General features: G+C 51.8%; 1 protein-coding gene across 1 annotated transcript in view; it reads left to right on the top strand.

The window, feature by feature from the left end:
• The window catches only part of TTC21A (tetratricopeptide repeat domain 21A), a 294,579-nt gene that overhangs the window by 124,660 nt on the left and 152,625 nt on the right, over positions 1–17,294 (top strand). The window contains 1 exon segment of the mRNA XM_030198073.1: positions 625–782. Within this exon segment, the coding sequence (XP_030053933.1) occupies positions 625–782 (158 nt within the window).

Below are 17,294 nucleotides of genomic sequence, written 5' to 3'. Positions count from 1 at the left end.
GGAAAGCGTGAACAGACACTTCACATTTACCCGTTCAACGCCACTCATTATTTTATAGACCTCTATCATATCTCCCCTCAGCTGTATTTTTTCCAAGCTGAAGAGCCCTAGCCGCTTTAGCCTTTCCTCATAGGGAAGTCGTCCCATCCCCTTTATCATTTTTGTCGCCTTTCTCTGCACCTTTTCTAATTCCACTATATCTTTTTTGAGATGCGGCGACCAGAATTGAACACAATATTTGAGGTGCGGTTGCACCATGGAGCGATACAAAGGCATTATAACATCCTCATTTTTGTTTTCCATTCCTTTCCTAATAATACCTAACATTCTATTTGCTTTCTTAGACGCAGCAGCACACTGAGCAGAAGGCATGAAAGGGCTACTTTGTGTTTTCATTCCTCCCTTACCTGACACTTAAATAAATGTTATTTTTGTTCATCTTAACCCACTGTGTGGCTTCGGTTTGTCCTGGCTCCTGGCCCGCCCTCGTTCACATTACCACATACCTTTTAAACACATGAGACAGAGATGTATACAATCTGTATTACTATTCATGTTTCTAAATATTACTATGTAGTGGCTAGTATTTCAACAGATGTTAACTTAAAGTTAATTATTTTGTAGGAGATTTAGAAGGTGCACATGGAACACTGCAACGTTGTGTAGAATTGGATCCAACTTCTGCCAATGTGCATCTTTTAATGGCACAGATCTACCTCTCTCAAAACAACTTTATAGAGTGCTCACACTCTTTGGAGATGGGGGTCAGCCATAATTTCAAGGTAATAAATGGCACTATGTAACTAGTGATATTTGACTTGAGATCTGTGTTCCCGATATGTGTGGTGAAATTTTCTCCGAGGACAAGCAGGCTGCTTGTTCTCACTGATGGGTGACGTCCACGGCAGCCCCTCCAATCGGAAACTTCACTAGCAAAGTCCTTTGCTAGTCCTCGCGCGCCCGCGCGCACCGTGCATGCGCGGCCGTCTTCCCGCCCGAAACCGGCTCGAGCCGGCCAGTCTTCTTTTGTCCGCACTCGGTACGGTCGTTTTTTCGCCGTGTCGAGCCCCGGAAAGTCGACCTCGCGCGTCCAAAGTTTTTTTGAGCGTGTTTTTTCTTCGGAAAAGCTTTCTTCTAGTGCGGGAAGTGCTCCGGAAACCCTCCCCGGGTTTCGTGTCAATCCTCCCCGTACTTCCAGCTTTTTGCCCCGATAAGTTTTCTTTCGTCGTCGGGGTAGGCCTCTTTCGGCCTCGGTCGAGATTTTTCTCCCTCTAAATTTTGGTGCTTCAATTTTCGCCATTTCGGCTTTTGATTTCGCCGGCGTGATTTTTCCGCCCATGACATCGAAGCCTTCCAGCGGCTTCAAGAAGTGCACCCAGTGCGCCCGGGTTATCTCGCTCACTGATCGACACTCGTCGTGTCTTCAGTGTCTGGGGGCTGAGCACCGCCCTCAGAACTGCAGTCTGTGTTCCCTGCTTCAAAGGCGGACTCAGGTAGCGAGACTAGCCCAGTGGAACGTGTTGTTCTCGGGCTCTTCGTCGGCATCGGCACCGGGATCTTCGAGTGCATCGACGTCGTCAGCGTCCAGACCATCTTCCTCGGCCGCCCTTGCATCGAGTGCATCGAGGCATCGGGCCTCTGCATCGGCGCCGAGACATCGGATAGCTGCATCGACGTCGGTGGTACCGGGACCTCGTCTCCTGATGTCGTCGGACGGTGGTGCATCGAGTGGAGTGCAGGTGAGGGCTGTCCATTCCCCTGCTGGTGGCGGTGAGCCCTCGGGTGGGTCTCCTCCTACCCTGAGGGCTCCTGCGGTACAGCCCCCCCGAGATCGACCCTCTTCGGTCTCGGCCCCGAGGAAGCGACGGATGGATTCTACGTCCTCCTCGTCGGTGCCGGGGAGCTCCGGTGACATGCTTCGGAAGAAATCGAAGAAGCATCGACACCGGTCTCCTCCCCGTGTCGGCACCGAGAGCTCTGGGTCGCCGAGGGATTCGGCACCCAGCAGGCATCGGCACCGAGAGGACCGCTCACCCTCTGTTCAAGAGGTGTCGATGCGCTCCACTCTGGACAGCCCGGAACAGCCTCCTCGCCCGGAACAGGTTCTGACGTCGACGCCTGCATCGACCTCTCAGCCTTTTTCTGCAGCCACTCTGAACGAGAGCCTCCGGGCCGTTCTCCCAGAGATTCTGGGAGAGCTGTTGCGCCCTACCCCTCCGGTACCGGCGGTGCTTGCGCCTCCGGTACCGTCGAGCGTGGCGCCGGCTGGCCCATCGCCCAGGTTGAGGTCCCCGACGTCGGTACCGCGTGCGGTGCCGACCGCGGCCACCTCCCAGGAGGGCTCCCCGACTACGTCGGCGGAGGGAGCTTCGCCGATGCGGGCGAGGGAGTCTTCCTCTCGACGCCCCCGTCGTGGACGTGGTTCCACTGAGTCGAGCAGGGCGAGGTTGCAGACACAGGTTCGGGAACTTGTGTCTGACACCGAGGGTGAGGCCTCGTGGGAGGAAGAGGAAGACCCCAGATATTTCTCTGACGAGGAGTCTGAGGGTCTTCCGTCTGATCCCACTCCCTCTCCTGAAAGGCAGCTTTCTCCTCCTGAGAGCCTGTCTTTCGCTTCCTTTGTCCGGGAGATGTCTACGGCCATCCCCTTCCCGGTGGTTGTGGAGGACGAGCCCAGGGCTGAAATGTTTGAGCTCCTGGACTATCCTTCTCCACCTAAGGAAGCGTCCACTGTTCCCTTGCACCATGTCCTAAAAAAGACATTGCTTGCGAACTGGACAAAACCCTTAACTAATCCCCACATTCCCAAGAAGATCGAGTCCCAGTACCGGATCCATGGGGACCCAGAGCTGATGCGCACTCAGTTGCCTCATGACTCTGGAGTTGTGGATTTGGCCCTAAAGAAGGCTAAGAGTTCTAGGGAACATGCTTCGGCGCCCCCGGGCAAGGACGCTAGAACCTTAGACTCCTTTGGGAGGAAGGCCTACCATTCCTCTATGCTCGTGTCCAAGATCCAGTCTTACCAGCTCTACACGAGCATACACATGCGGAACAATGTGCGGCAGTTGGCGGGCTTGGTTGATGCTCTTCCCCCCGAGCAAGCCAAGCCTTTTCAGGAGGTGGTCAGGCAGCTGAAGGCGTGCAGAAAATTCCTGGCCAGAGGAGTTTATGACACTTTTGATGTTGCGTCCAGGGCCGCTGCTCAAGGTGTGGTGATGCGCAGGCTCTCATGGCTGCGTGCTGCCGACCTGGAGAATAGACTCCAGCAGCGGATTGCGGACTCGCCTTGCCGTGCGGACAATATTTTTGGCGAAAAAGTTGAACAGGTGGTAGAGTCTCTCCACCAGCGGGACACCGCATTCGACAAATTCGCCCGCTGGCAGCCTTCAGCCTCTACCTCTACAGGTAGACGATTTTTCGGGGGAAGGAAGACTGTTCCCTACTCTTCTGGCAAGCGTAGGTACAATCCTCCTTCCCGACAGCCTGCGGCCCAGGCTAAGCCCCAGCGCGCTCGCTCTCGTCAGCAGCGTGCGACTCAGCAAGGCCCCGCGGCTCCCCAGCAAAAGCAAGGGGCGAGCTTTTGACTGGCTCCAGCAGAGCATAGCCGACATCCAAGTGTCCGTGCCGGGCGACCTGCCAGTCGGAGGGAGGTTGAAAGCTTTTCACCAAAGGTGGCCTCTCATAACCTCCGATCAGTGGGTTCTGCAAATAGTCCGGCAGGGATACACCCTCAATTTGACATCAAAACCTCCAAATTGTCCACCGGGAGCTCAGTCTTACAGCTTCCAACACAAGCAGGTACTTGCAGAGGAACTCTCTGCCCTTCTCAGCGCCAATGCAGTCGAGCCCGTGCCATCCGGGCAAGAAGGGCTGGGATTCTATTCCAGGTACTTCCTTGTGGAAAAGAAAACAGGGGGGATGCGTCCCATCCTAGACCTAAGGGCCCTGAACAAATATCTCGAAAAAGAAAAGTTCAGGATGCTTTCCCTGGGCACCCTTCTCCTCATGATTCAGCAAAACGATTGGCTATGCTCTCTGGACTTGAAGGATGCCTACACACACATCCCGATACTGCCAGCTCACAGACAGTATCTGCGATTTCAGGTGGGCACACGCCACTTCCAGTACTGTGTGCTACCCTTTGGGCTCGCCTCTGCGCCCAGGGTGTTCACAAAGTGCCTAGCTGTGGTAGCAGCGGCACTCCGCAGGCTGGGAGTGCACGTGTTCCCATATCTCGACGATTGGCTGGTAAAGAACACATCAGAGGCAGGAGCCCTGCAGTCCATGCGGATGACTATTCGCCTACTGGAACTACTGGGGTTTGTGATAAATTATCCAAAGTCCCACCTTCTCCCAGCGCAGAGACTCGAATTCATAGGAGCTCTGCTGGATTCTCGGACGGCTCGCGCCTATCTCCCAGAGACGAGAGCCAACAACTTGTTGTCCCTCGTCTCGCGGGTGCGAGCGTCCCAGCAGATCACAGCTCGGCAGATGTTGAGATTGCTGGGCCACATGGCCTCCACAGTTCATGTGACTCCCATGGCCCGCCTTCACATGAGATCTGCTCAATGGACCCTGGCCTCTCAGTGGTATCAGGCCGCAGGAGGTCTAGAGGACGTGATCCACCTGTCCACAAGTTTTCTCGACTCCCTGTATTGGTGGACGATTTGCTCCAATTTGACTCTGGGACGTCCCTTCCAAATTCCTCAGCCACAAAAAGTGCTGACCACGGATGCGTCCCTCCTGGGATGGGGAGCTCATGTCGATGGGCTCCACACCCAAGGAAGCTGGTCCCTCCAGGAACGCGATCTGCAGATCAATCTTCTGGAGTTACGAGCGATCTGGAACGCTCTGAAGGCTTTCAGAGATCGGCTGTCCCACCAAATTATCCAAATTCAGACAGACAACCAGGTTGCCATGTACTATGTCAACAAGCAGGGGGGCACCGGATCTCGCCCCCTGTGTCAGGAAGCCGTCAGCATGTGGCTCTGGGCTCGCCGTCAAGGCATGGTGCTCCAAGCCACATATCTGGCAGGCGTAAACAACAGTCTGGCCGACAGGTTGAGCAGGATTATGCAACCTCACGAGTGGTCGCTCAACTCCCGAGTGGTGCGTCAGGTCTTCCAAGCGTGGGGCACCCCCTTGGTAGATCTCTTCGCATCTCGAGTGAACCACAAAGTCCCTCAGTTCTGTTCCAGGCTTCAGGCCCACGGCAGACTGGCATCGGATGCCTTCCTCCTGGATTGGGGGGAGGGCCTGCTGTATGCTTATCCTCCCATCCCTCTGGTGGGGAAGACTTTGTTGAAACTCAAGCAAGACCGAGGCACCATGATTCTGATTGCTCCCTTTTGGCCGCGTCAGATCTGGTTCCCTCTTCTTCTGGAGTTGTCCTCCGAAGAACCATGGAGATTGGAGTGTTTTCCGACCCTCATCACACAGGACGAAGGGGCGCTTCTGCATCCCAACCTCCAGTCGCTGGCTCTTACGGCCTGGATGTTGAGGGCGTAGACTTTGCCTCTTTGGGTCTGTCAGAGGGTGTCTCCCGCATCTTGCTTGCTTCCAGGAAAGATTCCACTAAGAGGAGTTACTTCTTCCATTGGAGGAGGTTTGCCGTCTGGTGTGACAGCAAGGCCTTAGATCCTCGCTCTTGTCCTACACAGACCCTGCTTGATTACCTTCTGCACTTGTCTGAGTCTGGTCTCAAGACCAACTCCGTAAGGGTTCACCTTAGTGCGATTAGTGCATACCATTACCGTGTGGAAGGTAAGCCGATCTCAGGACAGCCTTTAGTTGTTCGCTTCATGAGAGGTTTGCTTTTGTCAAAGCCCCCTGTCAAGCCTCCTACAGTGTCATGGGATCTCAATGTCGTTCTCACCCAGCTGATGAAACCTCCTTTTGAGCCACTGAATTCCTGCCATCCGAAGTACTTGACCTGGAAGGTCATTTTCTTGGTGGCAGTTACTTCGGCTCGTAGAGTCAGTGAGCTTCAGGCCCTGGTAGCCCAGGCCCCTTACACCAAATTTCATCACAACAGAGTAGTCCTCCGCACTCACCCTAAGTTTCTGCCAAAGGTCGTGTCGGAGTTCCATCTGAACCAGTCAATTGTCTTGCCAACATTCTTTCCCCGTCCTCATTCCTGCCCTGCTGAGCGTCAGCTGCACACATTGGACTGTAAGAGAGCATTGGCCTTCTATCTGGAGCGGACACAGCCCCACAGACAGTCCGCCCAATTGTTTGTTTCTTTTGATCCCAATAGGAGGGGAGTGGCTGTAGGAAAACGCACCATATCCAATTGGCTAGCAGATTGCATTTCCTTCACTTACGCCCAGGCGGGGCTGGCTCTTGAGGGTCATGTCACGGCTCATAATGTTCGAGCCATGGCTGCGTCGGTAGCCCACTTGAAGTCAGCCTCCATTGAAGAAATTTGCAAAGCTGCGACGTGGTCATCTGTCCACACATTCACATCTCATTACTGCCTGCAGCAGGATACCCGACGCGACAGTCGGTTCGGGCAGTCAGTTCTTCAGAACCTGTTTGGGCTTTAGGATCCAACTCCACCCCCCGAGGGCCCTGTTTGTTCTGTTCCAGGCTACACTCTCAGTTAGTTGGTAAATTTTTTAGGTCAATCTCAGTTATGTCCTCGCCGTTGCGAGGCCCAATTGACCATGGTTGTTGTTTTGAGTGAGCCTGGGGGCTAGGGATACCCCATCAGTGAGAACAAGCAGCCTGCTTGTCCTCGGAGAAAGCGAATGCTACATACCTGTAGAAGGTATTCTCCGAGGACAGCAGGCTGATTGTTCTCACAAACCCGCCCGCCTCCCCTTTGGAGTTGTGTCTTCCCTTGAAGTGTATTGTCTTGCTACATACTGGACTGGCCGGCTCGAGCCGGTTTCGGGCGGGAAGACGGCCGCGCATGCGCGGTGCGCGCGGGCGCGCGAGGACTAGCAAAGGACTTTGCTAGTGAAGTTTCCGATTGGAGGGGCTGCCGTGGACGTCACCCATCAGTGAGAACAATCAGCCTGCTGTCCTCGGAGAATACCTTCTACAGGTATGTAGCATTCGCTTTATATACAGTGTTAAAATATATATTTCCATAATCTCCTTTCAAATATTATGGGAAGAAAGGCATGTTGCAGCCACAAGCCTTCAACTCCCATTTGCATCATCTAACTGAAGTTTTTATTTTATAGAAATCATATACAACTAGAACAATGTGGTTTGTTCAAATAAATCTGTCTCATCAAATATGCATTCATCAGCACCTGCTGCTTATGTTGTAGCATTAATGAGTCAACTTGCTGGAGACTATCCAGCTCATTTTCGAAAGTGATCGCCGGCCATCTTCCAACATAAATCGGGAGATGGCCGGCGATCTCACAAAAGCGGCCAAATCGGTATAATCGAAAGTGGCTTTTTTGACAGCATTGCCGCTTTCCCGTTGCCTCGCTGGCAAAGGTTTAAGGGGGCGTGTCAGCGGCGAAGCGAAGGCGAGACATGGGCGGGCATAGGCGTGGCTACCAGATGGCCGGCTTTCGCGGATAATGGGGAAAAAAGCGGAATTCAGCAGTATTTCGCTGGGTTTACTTGGTCCTTTTATTTTCACGACCAAGCCTCAAAAAGGTGCCCTAACTGACCAGATGACCACCGGAAGGAATCGGGGATGACCTCCCCGTACTCCCCCAGTGGTCACCAACCCCCTCCCACACTAAAACAATAAAACTAAAAACCTTTTTTGCCAGCCTGTATGCTAGCCTCAAATGCCGTACCCACCTCCATGACAGCAGAATATGTTCTATCCTCTGACAGCCTTTCCCTGGTTGTGATGTGGCTCTCGGGTGAGTGTGACACCTTTTCTGTTAGGTGCACTGCAGAGTCACATCAGCAATGCATTGTGGTGGGTGTAGGGTAGTGGGCTGTACTCCCATGGTGCTTTTTCCCCTGCTAACTGGGTCAGAGTGTGTCCAGTTTTGTTTCCGGTAGTCCATGAGGTAGTGGCCATTTTTGTCAGCCACTTTTAGATCCCTTTCATGTGTTACCCACGTTAGAGAACTTAGTTATTACCTTGAATGTTGCTGAAAGAGGGCATTGTGCCAGCTCTGACCTACTGCTAATCTCAGTACCAGGATCAGGCGACCCTCAGGGGAGGAATGCTGGCTTCGGCCTAACCCCTGGTAAGCCTTTCCTCAGCTGAGAGGTGCCCAGCTCTACCACCGGCTGCCTTTCAGGTGCTGTGGAGGACTTGCAGCTCATCTGCATATCCTTACAGTTTTCTCCGGGGTGACACCCAGGTCCACTCCGATCCACCCAGGGCCTCCGCTCTAGGTGCCCAGCACTCCCACCAGGTGCTGTGGAGGACTTGCAGCCCTTCTGCATTTCCTCACAGTTGTATCCAGGGTGACTCCAGGTCCACCCCGAGCTTCCCAGGGCCCTCGCTCCAAGTGCACAGAGTCTCCAGGTGCTTTTTGGCTAGGATTCCTTTAAACACCATCACTCCCTATGCCTTAGCTGCTGCCTGCTGTCCCTGTCCTAGCCTTCCTCCTCTACTCCTATCACCTTAGCCACTTCACATCGACCCGCATCCACCTTAGCCCCTATATATGGTCCCTATACACATTCTCTTCATCGCCCTGTCCCTTCCTAACCTCTTCCCCCCTCCCCTTCCACTGTCTACCTCAGGAACTCACTGCCCACACTTGTCCCCTCCCGTCCTGCTCATTACTCCCCTACCCTACCTCCCCCCACCCCCACCACCTCCCCAGCTCTCCTGCCCCCCTCGTCATTCCTAGCTCTCAACCTTCTACACTTCCTCCCCACCATTAACCCATCCCCATTCCTCCTTAACACATCCCGTCTTCGTCATCTTCGTCGACCCTCCTCCCTCACCCTCCTCCGCACTCTTTTACTCCTTCTCCTACTTTCCGCAGATGACATCAATCCCAATCCAGGTCCCCCCCCACCTCTCCTCTCCATATCCATATCCATGTAACCGATCCCAGAATGCCTCCAATCTCATCTCTATTCCCCTTCTCCCCCCCGCTTCCCTCCCCTTCTCGTGTGCCCTATGGAATGCCCACTCAGTATGCAACAAACTCTCCTTCACCCACGATTTGTTCATCTCCCGTTCCCTTCAACTGCTCGCTTTAACTGAAACTTGGATAACCCCTAACGACACTGCCTCAATCGCAGCCCTATGCCATGGAGGATATCTTTTCTCCCACACTCCCCGCCCAGATGCACGTGGTGGAGGCGTTGGGTTCTTCTCTCACCCTCTTGTAGTTTCCAACCCCTCCCCCTGCCACAGTCTCACTGCTTCTCATCCTTCGAAACTCATGCCATCCGGCTATTCTACCCGACACCACTCAGAGTTGCAGTCATCTACCGCCCCCCTGATAAGCCCCTCTCTTCCTTCCTTACTGACTTCGATGCTTGGCTCACCGTCTTTCTTGATCCCTCATCTCCATCCCTCATTCTTGGTGATTTTAATATTCACGTTGACGACCCATCCAACTCCTACGCTTCTAAATTCCTCACTCTGACATCCACCTTTAACCTCCAACTATGCTCTACCACCCCTACTCACCGTAATGGCCATTGTCTCGACCTCGTTCTCTTCTCTTCCTGCTCACCTTCCAATTTCTGCACCTCAGTCCTTCCTATCTCAGATCATCACCTAATCACCCTCACACTTCATCACCCTCCCCCTCAACCTTGCCCAACTATAGCCACTGCCTTCAGGAATCTCCAGGCCGTCGACCCCCCTACCCTATCCTCTCACATCTCCAATCTCTTCCCTTCCATCTCGTCTTCCGAATCTGTCGACACGGCTGTCTCTGCCTACAATGAAATTCTCTCCACTGCTCTGGATACCCTAGCACTATCTGTCTCTCGACCCACTAAGCGCACTAATCCTCAGCCCTGGTTAACCCCTTGCATCCGTTACCTTCGCTCCTGCACCCAATCTGCTGAACGACTCTGGAGGAAATCTCGCACCCTGTCAGACTTCACCCATTACAAATTCATGCTATCCTCCTTCCAGTCCTCCCTATTCCTTGCCAAACAGGAATATTATTCTCAATTAACTAATTCTCTTGGCTCCAACCCTCGTCGCCTCTTCGCCACCCTCAACTCCCTACTTAAAGTGCCCTCCGCTCCCACCCCCCCCCCTCACTCTCTCCTCAAACACTAGCTGACTACTTCCACGATAAGGTGCAGAAGATAAACCTTGAATTCACTTCCAAGCCTTCTCCTCCCTGTGACTTCTTAACCCACTCCCCCAACCAACCTAGCCTGGCCTCCTCCTCCTTCTCCTCCTTCCCTGAGATCACCGAAGAGGAAACTGCTCGCCTTCTCTCTTCCTCTAAGTGCACCACCTGTTCCTCTGATCCCATTCCCACCAATCTGCTTAACAACATCTCTCCTACAGTCAACCCCTCAATCTGTCACATCCTCAACCTCTCTCTCTCCACTGCTACTGTCCCTGACACCTTCAAGCACGCTGTAGTCACACCACTTCTCAAAAAACCATCACTAGACCCCACCTGTCCCTCCAACTACCGTCCCATCTCTCTTTTACCCTTCCTCTCCAAATTACTTGAACGCGCTGTCCACAGCCGCTGCCTCGATTTCCTCTCCTCTCAGGCTGTCCTCGATCCGCTCCAATCCGGCTTTCGCCCACTACACTCGACAGAAACAGCACTCTCTAAAGTCTGTAATGACTTGTTCCTTGCCAAATCCAAAGGTCACTATTCCATCCTCATCCTCCTCGACCTATCTGCCGCCTTTGACACTGTCAATCATAATTTACTTCTTGACACACTGTCCTCATTCGGGTTCCAAGGCTCCATCCTCTCCTGGTTTTCTTCATATCTTTCCCAACGCACCTTCAGAGTATATTCTAATGGCTCTTCTTCCACCCCCATCCCGCTCTCTGTTGGGGTTCCTCAAGGTTCTGTCCTTGGACCGCTTCTTTTCTCAATCTACACCTCTTCCCTGGGCTCGCTGATCTCATTACATGGTTTCCAGTACCATCTCTATGCTGATGACACCCAGCTTTATCTCTCCACTCCCAACATCACGGTCGAAACCCAGGCCAAAGTTTCGGCCTGCCTTTCAGACATCGCTGCCTGGATGTCCAACCGGCATCTGAAACTGAACATGGCAAAGACTGAGCTCCTTGTCTTTCCACCCAAAACCTCTTCTCCTCTTCCCCCACTTTCCGTCTCTGTTGACAATGCCCTCATCCTCCCCGTCGCTTCAGCCCGCAAACTCGGAGTCATCTTCGACTCCTCCCTCTCCTTCTCTGCCCATATCCAGCAGACAGCTAAGACCTGTCGCTTCTTCCTCTATAATATTAGCAAAATTCGCCCATTCCTCTCTGAACAGACCACCCGAACCCTCGTCCACTCGCTCGTCACCTCTCGTCTTGACTATTGCAACCTTCTTCTCACTGGCCTCCCGCTTAACCATCTATCCCCCCCTTTAATCTGTCCAAAATTCTGCCGCACGTCTTATCTACTGCGTGAACCGATACTCTCATATCACCCCTCTCCTCAAGTCACTTCACTGGCTCCCGATCCGCTCCCGTATACAGTTCAAGCTTCTCCTTTTAACCTTCAAATGCACTCAATCTGCAGCCCCCCAGTACCTCTCTACACTCCTCTCCCCGTATGTTCCCACCCGTAACCTCCGCTCTCAGGACAAATCACTCCTATCTGTACCCTTCTCCACCACTGCTAACTCCAGACTCCGCCCCTTCTGCCTCGCATCACCATATGCCTGGAACAGCCTTCCCGAGCCCATATGTCATGCGCCCTCCCTGCCCATCTTCAAGTCCTTACTCAAAGCCCATCTCTTCTCCCTTGCTTTTGGCGCATAACCACCTTCCCCACTCATGATACCTACACTGACTACATAGTTTGTAACCTTTAGATTGTAAGCTCTTTTGAGCAGGGACGGTCCTTCCCCATGTTAAACTTGTACAGCGCTGCATAACCCTGGCAGCGCTATAGAAATGCTAAGTACATAAGTACATAAGTACATAAGTAGTGCCATACTGGGAAAGACCAAAGGTCCATCTAGCCCAGCATCCTGTCACCGACAGTGGCCAATCCAGGTCAAGGGCACCTGGCACGCTCCCCAAACGTAAAAACATTCCAGACAAGTTGTACCTAAAAATGAGGAATTTTTCCAGTCCATTTAATAGCGGTCTATGGACTTGTCCTTTAGGAATCTATCTAACCCCTTTTTAAACTCCGTCAAGCTAACCGCCCGTACCACGTTCTCCGGCAATGAATTCCAGAGTCTAATTACACGTTGGGTGAAGAAAAATTTTCTCCGATTCGTTTTAAATTTACCACACTGTAGCTTCAACTCATGCCCTCTAGTCCTAGTATTTTGGATAGCGTGAACAGTCGCTTCACATCCACCCGATCCATTCCACTCATTATTTTATACACTTCTATCATATCTCCCCTCAGCCGTCTCTTCTCCAAGCTGAAAAGCCCTAGCCTTCTCAGCCTCTCTTCATAGGAAAGTCGTCCCATCCCCACTATCATTTTCGTCGCCCTTCGCTGTACCTTTTCCAATTCTACTATATCTTTTTTGAGATACGGAGACCAGTACTGAACACAATACTCCAGGTGCGGTCGCACCATGGAGCGATACAACGGCATTATAACATCCGCACACCTGGACTCCATACCCTTCTTAATAACACCCAACATTCTATTCGCTTTCCTAGCCGCAGCAGCACACTGAGCAGAAGGTTTCAGCGTATCATCGACGACGACACCCAGATCCCTTTCTTGATCCGTAACTCCTAACGCGGAACCTTGCAAGACGTAGCTATAATTCGGGTTCCTCTTAGTACCAGGGAGACTCTTTGCCAGTGGGGCACAACCTCTGATCTGCAGTTAACTGTGAGTAAACGTGCTTATTAAAATAAAGGACTTTTTCAAAGAGATTAGTCTTCAGGTGTCAACTGGTGTACAGCAGCAACAAATCCTAGAGGCCTGTGTGTATGCAGGTCCCTGGAGCACTTTTAGCGGGTACCGCAGTGCACTTAAGGCAGGTGGACCCAGGCCCATCCCCCCCTACCTGTAACACTTGTGCTGGTAAATGGGAGCCCTCCACAACCCACTCTACCCACATGTAGTTGCCCCCTTCACCCCTAAGAGCTACGGTAGTGGTGTACATTTGTGGGTAGTGGGTTTTGGAGGGGTTGGGGGGCTCAGTACCCAAAGTAAGGGAGCTATGCATGTGGGAGAGTTTTCTGAAGTCCACCACACTGACCCTTAGGGTGCCCACTTGGTGTCCTGGCATGCGAGGGGGGCCAGTGCACTACGAATGCTGGCTTCTCCCACGACCAAATGCCTTGGATATCGCCAGGTTGGAGATGGCTGGCATTTTTTTCCATTATCGCTGAAAAACAAGACCAGCCATCTCAAACCCGGTGAAGTCTGGCATTTGGACAGGCTAAACCGTATTATCGAAAAAAAAAAGAGGGCCGGCCATCTTTTTCGATAATACGGTTCCGGCCACCTGTAGCACCGCCGCCAAAATAGATCACCTCGATTATGCCCCTCCACGGCACTCATTTTCAAAAAAGAAAAACGTCTCAAAAGTGGCACAAAGCGGCAAATGGACTTTTTTCCAACTAAAATGTCTAAATGGCAATTTTCAAAAAGGCAGAATTGGGATGTTTTTCACTGAATGCATCCAAATAGCAAGGGGGCAATGTGGAGATGTGTTTTGGGTGGGACTTGAGCAGGCTTACAATCTGGATGTTTTTTCCTAAATAATGGAACAGAAAAAAAGGTGTAGGGCAGAAATGAAGTACGTTTTTATCTAGACCTATTTCAGTCATAACTAAGTCTGAAAAAGGTGCTCTGACTGACCAGCTGACCACTGGAGAGATGAAGGTATGACCCCCCCTTAATCCCCCCTGTGGTCACTGACCCCCTCGCACCCCCTAAAGATATGACAGTGACAGTAGAAACCAGGCTGTATGACAGCTCCAGATATTATTCTTAAGAAAGCAGCAAGCAAGTGGATGGAGTAGCCTAGTAGTCAGTGCAGTGGACAGTGAACAGCGGGATCCAGGTTCAATTCCCACTTTAACTCTTTCATTTCAAAACTAATATGTGAACCCTGCTGGAATATTGAAAAACCTCCTATACCTAAGTATATAAGCCTAGGGGCTATTGTAGCAGTGTATCTTTACAGTAGGTTTTCTTTGTTCCTGGAGGGCTCATCATACAATATGAAGGGTTTAGGTGGGATCTGTACTTGGGACCCTTTATGTGAAGTCCCCTGCACTGACTACTAGGCTGCTCTTCTGCACTGCTGGGATGGCTTTGTGGCCTGTTCACTGGGAATGCTGCCAGACAGACGTCCCTATGGCTTGTTTTTCTACATTTATACCTGAGACGCCTTTTTTTTCTAAAATGGTATTTATAGAAGGACATGTTCAGCCAGAAAACATCTATCTCAAAGCCATAATCGAACCAGAACATTAAACGTTTTTCTGTTTTGATTATGGCTGTGAGCTAGATGTTTTATTGAGATTTTTTGGCAAAAAGTCCAAATTCGGACTTAAGACATCACATTGAAAATGCCCCTCCATATCTGTGAATGGAATAAGTTATAAATTCAGCAGAAACGAGTAACAGGTGAAAGGGGAGGATGTAACACAAGGATGTAATTAGAAGCTGAGAAGGATGTGAGGCTTCCTGAGGAATCCTACAATGGGAATGTTCCATGCTGTGTAGTAGAGCAATTTTCCATCCGGGAGGAGTACGTGATGAGTAATATGCAGGTTATAGGGATGTGCAATACCATAGTTTTGTTTTGTTAGTTTCATTTGCTTAGTTCTTTCTTTCTTTCTTTCTTTCGTTTTGTTATGGGGAAATGTTGTAAATGGTGTGCACTCATTGTGAACAGTGCATATTCTTTTTCAATAGGGCGCGCTTGTACACACTGTTTTCCAAAGAGTATGCGCTCTTCCTGGAGTGTGCCCTCTCTGCAAAACGTGTGCACTCTTTCCTGATAGTGCACACATACAAGAATAGTGTGCACTCCATTGGGAAAGAGTGTGCTCTCTTTATGAAAGACTGCATACTCTTTCTGACGCATGTGCACTGTCGACATAGGAAAAAATGAAATTATGAGCTATTTATTTATTTATTTATTTATTTATTTGTAGCATCTGTATCCCACATTTTCCCACCTATTTGCAGGCTCAATGTGGCTTACATTATGCCATGATGGCGATCGCCATTATCAGGTACAGAATTACAAATGGTATTGCATTAAGGTGCTTACATACATGGTAAAGAAGAATACATTATGGTATTGCATAGAGGTTTCTGTGTGATAGAGCGAAATGTAACATAAGTTAGGTCATCGACTATAGAGAGATCATTTTCAACATAAGAAATAGAGTGGTATTGCGTATTCTCCGAGGACAAGCAGGCTGCTTGTTCTCACTGATGGGTGACGTCCACGGCAGCCCCTCCAATCGGAAACTTCACTAGCAAAGTCCTTTGCTAGTCCTCGCGCGTCCATGCGCACCGCGCATGTGCGGCCGTCTTCCCGCCCGAACCGGCTCGTGTTCGTAAGTCTTCTTTTGTCCGCGCTCGGGACGGTCGTGTTTTGCGCCATTTCGCACCCCTCAAAGTTGACCCTCGCGCGTCTTCGCGATTTTTCAAAAAAAAAAAAAAAAACAAGATCTCGGTCTTGTCCCTTCCCGTGTGTCCAGTTTGTTTCCCCGACGTAAGTTTCCTTTCGCTTTCGGGGTAGGCCTTTTTTTGGGCCTCGGTACGGGTTTTTCTCTCTCCTTTATTTTTGGTGCCCTTCGTTGCCAATACGAATTTTGATTTCGCCGGCGTGATTTTTACGCCCATGTCATCGAAGTCTCCCAGCAGCTTCAAGAAGTGCACCCAGTGCGCCCGGGTAATCTCGCTCACTGATAGACACGTTTCGTGTCTTCAGTGTCTGGGGCTGGGCACCGCCCGCAGGCCTGTAGTCCTTTGTGCTCTTTTACAAAAGAGGACTCAGGTGCGAGATTGGCCCAGTGGAACGTGTTGTTCTCGGGCTCTTCGTCGACAACAGCACTGGAGTCATCGAGTGCATCGACGGCGGCAGCATCAAGACCTTCGACCTCGGCATCGACTGTATCGACTGCATCGAGGTATCGACCCTCTGCATCGTTGGTACCGAGACATCAGAAGGCTGCGTCGTCGGCGTCGGTGGTATTGGGACCTCCTCTGTTGCTGATGTCGTCGGACGGTGGTGCTTCGACTGGAGTGCAGGTGACGGCTGTCCATTCCCCTGCTGGTGGCGGTGAGCCTTCGGGTGGGTCTCCCCCTACCCTGAGGGCTCCTGCGGTACAGCCCCCCCCGAGAGCGACCTTCTTCGGCCTCGGCCCCGAGGAACAGACGGCTGGATTCTACGTCCTCCTCGTCGGTACCGGGAAGCTCCGGTGACATGCTTCGTCTGAAAAAATCAAAGAAGCATCGACACCAGTCCCCTTCCCGCATCGGTACCAAGAGCTCTGGGTCGCCGAGGGAGTCGGCACCCAGTAGGCATCGGAACCGAGAGGACCGCTCACCCTCTGTTCAGGAGGTGGCGATGCGCTCCACCTTGGACAGCCCGGAACAGCCTCCACGCCCGGAACAGACTCTGACCTCGACGCCTGCATCGGCTTCCATGTCTTTCTCCACAGCCGCTCTGCACGAGAGTCTCCGGGCCCTTCTCCCAGAGATCCTGGGAGAGTTGTTGCGCCCTTCCCCTCCGGTACCGGGGGTGCTTGCGCCACCGGTACCGTCGAGTGAGGCGCCGGCGACGTGGTCATCTGTCCACACATTCACATCTCATTACTGCCTGCAGCAGGATACCCGACGCGACAGTCAGTGCTTCAGAATCTGTTCGGGGTTTAGAATCCAACTCCACCCCCCTAGGCCCATGTTTAGTCTGTTCCAGGCAACACTCTCAGTTAGTTGGATAAATTGTTAGGTCAATCTCAGTTATGTCCTCGCCGTTGCGAGGCCCAATTGATCATGTTTGTTGTTTTGAGTGAGCCTGGGGGCTAGGGATACCCCATCAGTGAGAACAAGCAGCCTGCTTGTCCTCGGAGAAAGCGAATGCTACATACCTGTAGAAGGTATTCTCCGAGGACAGCAGGCTGATTGTTCTCACAAACCCGCCCGCCTCCCCTTTGGAGTTGTGTCTTCCCTTGTCTTTGTCTTGCTACATATGGGACTGACGAACACGAGCCGGTTCGGGCGGGAAGACGG

The sequence above is a fragment of the Microcaecilia unicolor genome, chromosome 1 (assembly GCF_901765095.1).
Source record: "Microcaecilia unicolor chromosome 1, aMicUni1.1, whole genome shotgun sequence".
In the NCBI taxonomy this organism is placed as follows: domain Eukaryota; kingdom Metazoa; phylum Chordata; class Amphibia; order Gymnophiona; family Siphonopidae; genus Microcaecilia; species Microcaecilia unicolor.
The sequence above is the reverse complement of the archived record's forward strand: the minus strand, read 5'-3'. Positions and strand labels throughout refer to the sequence as shown.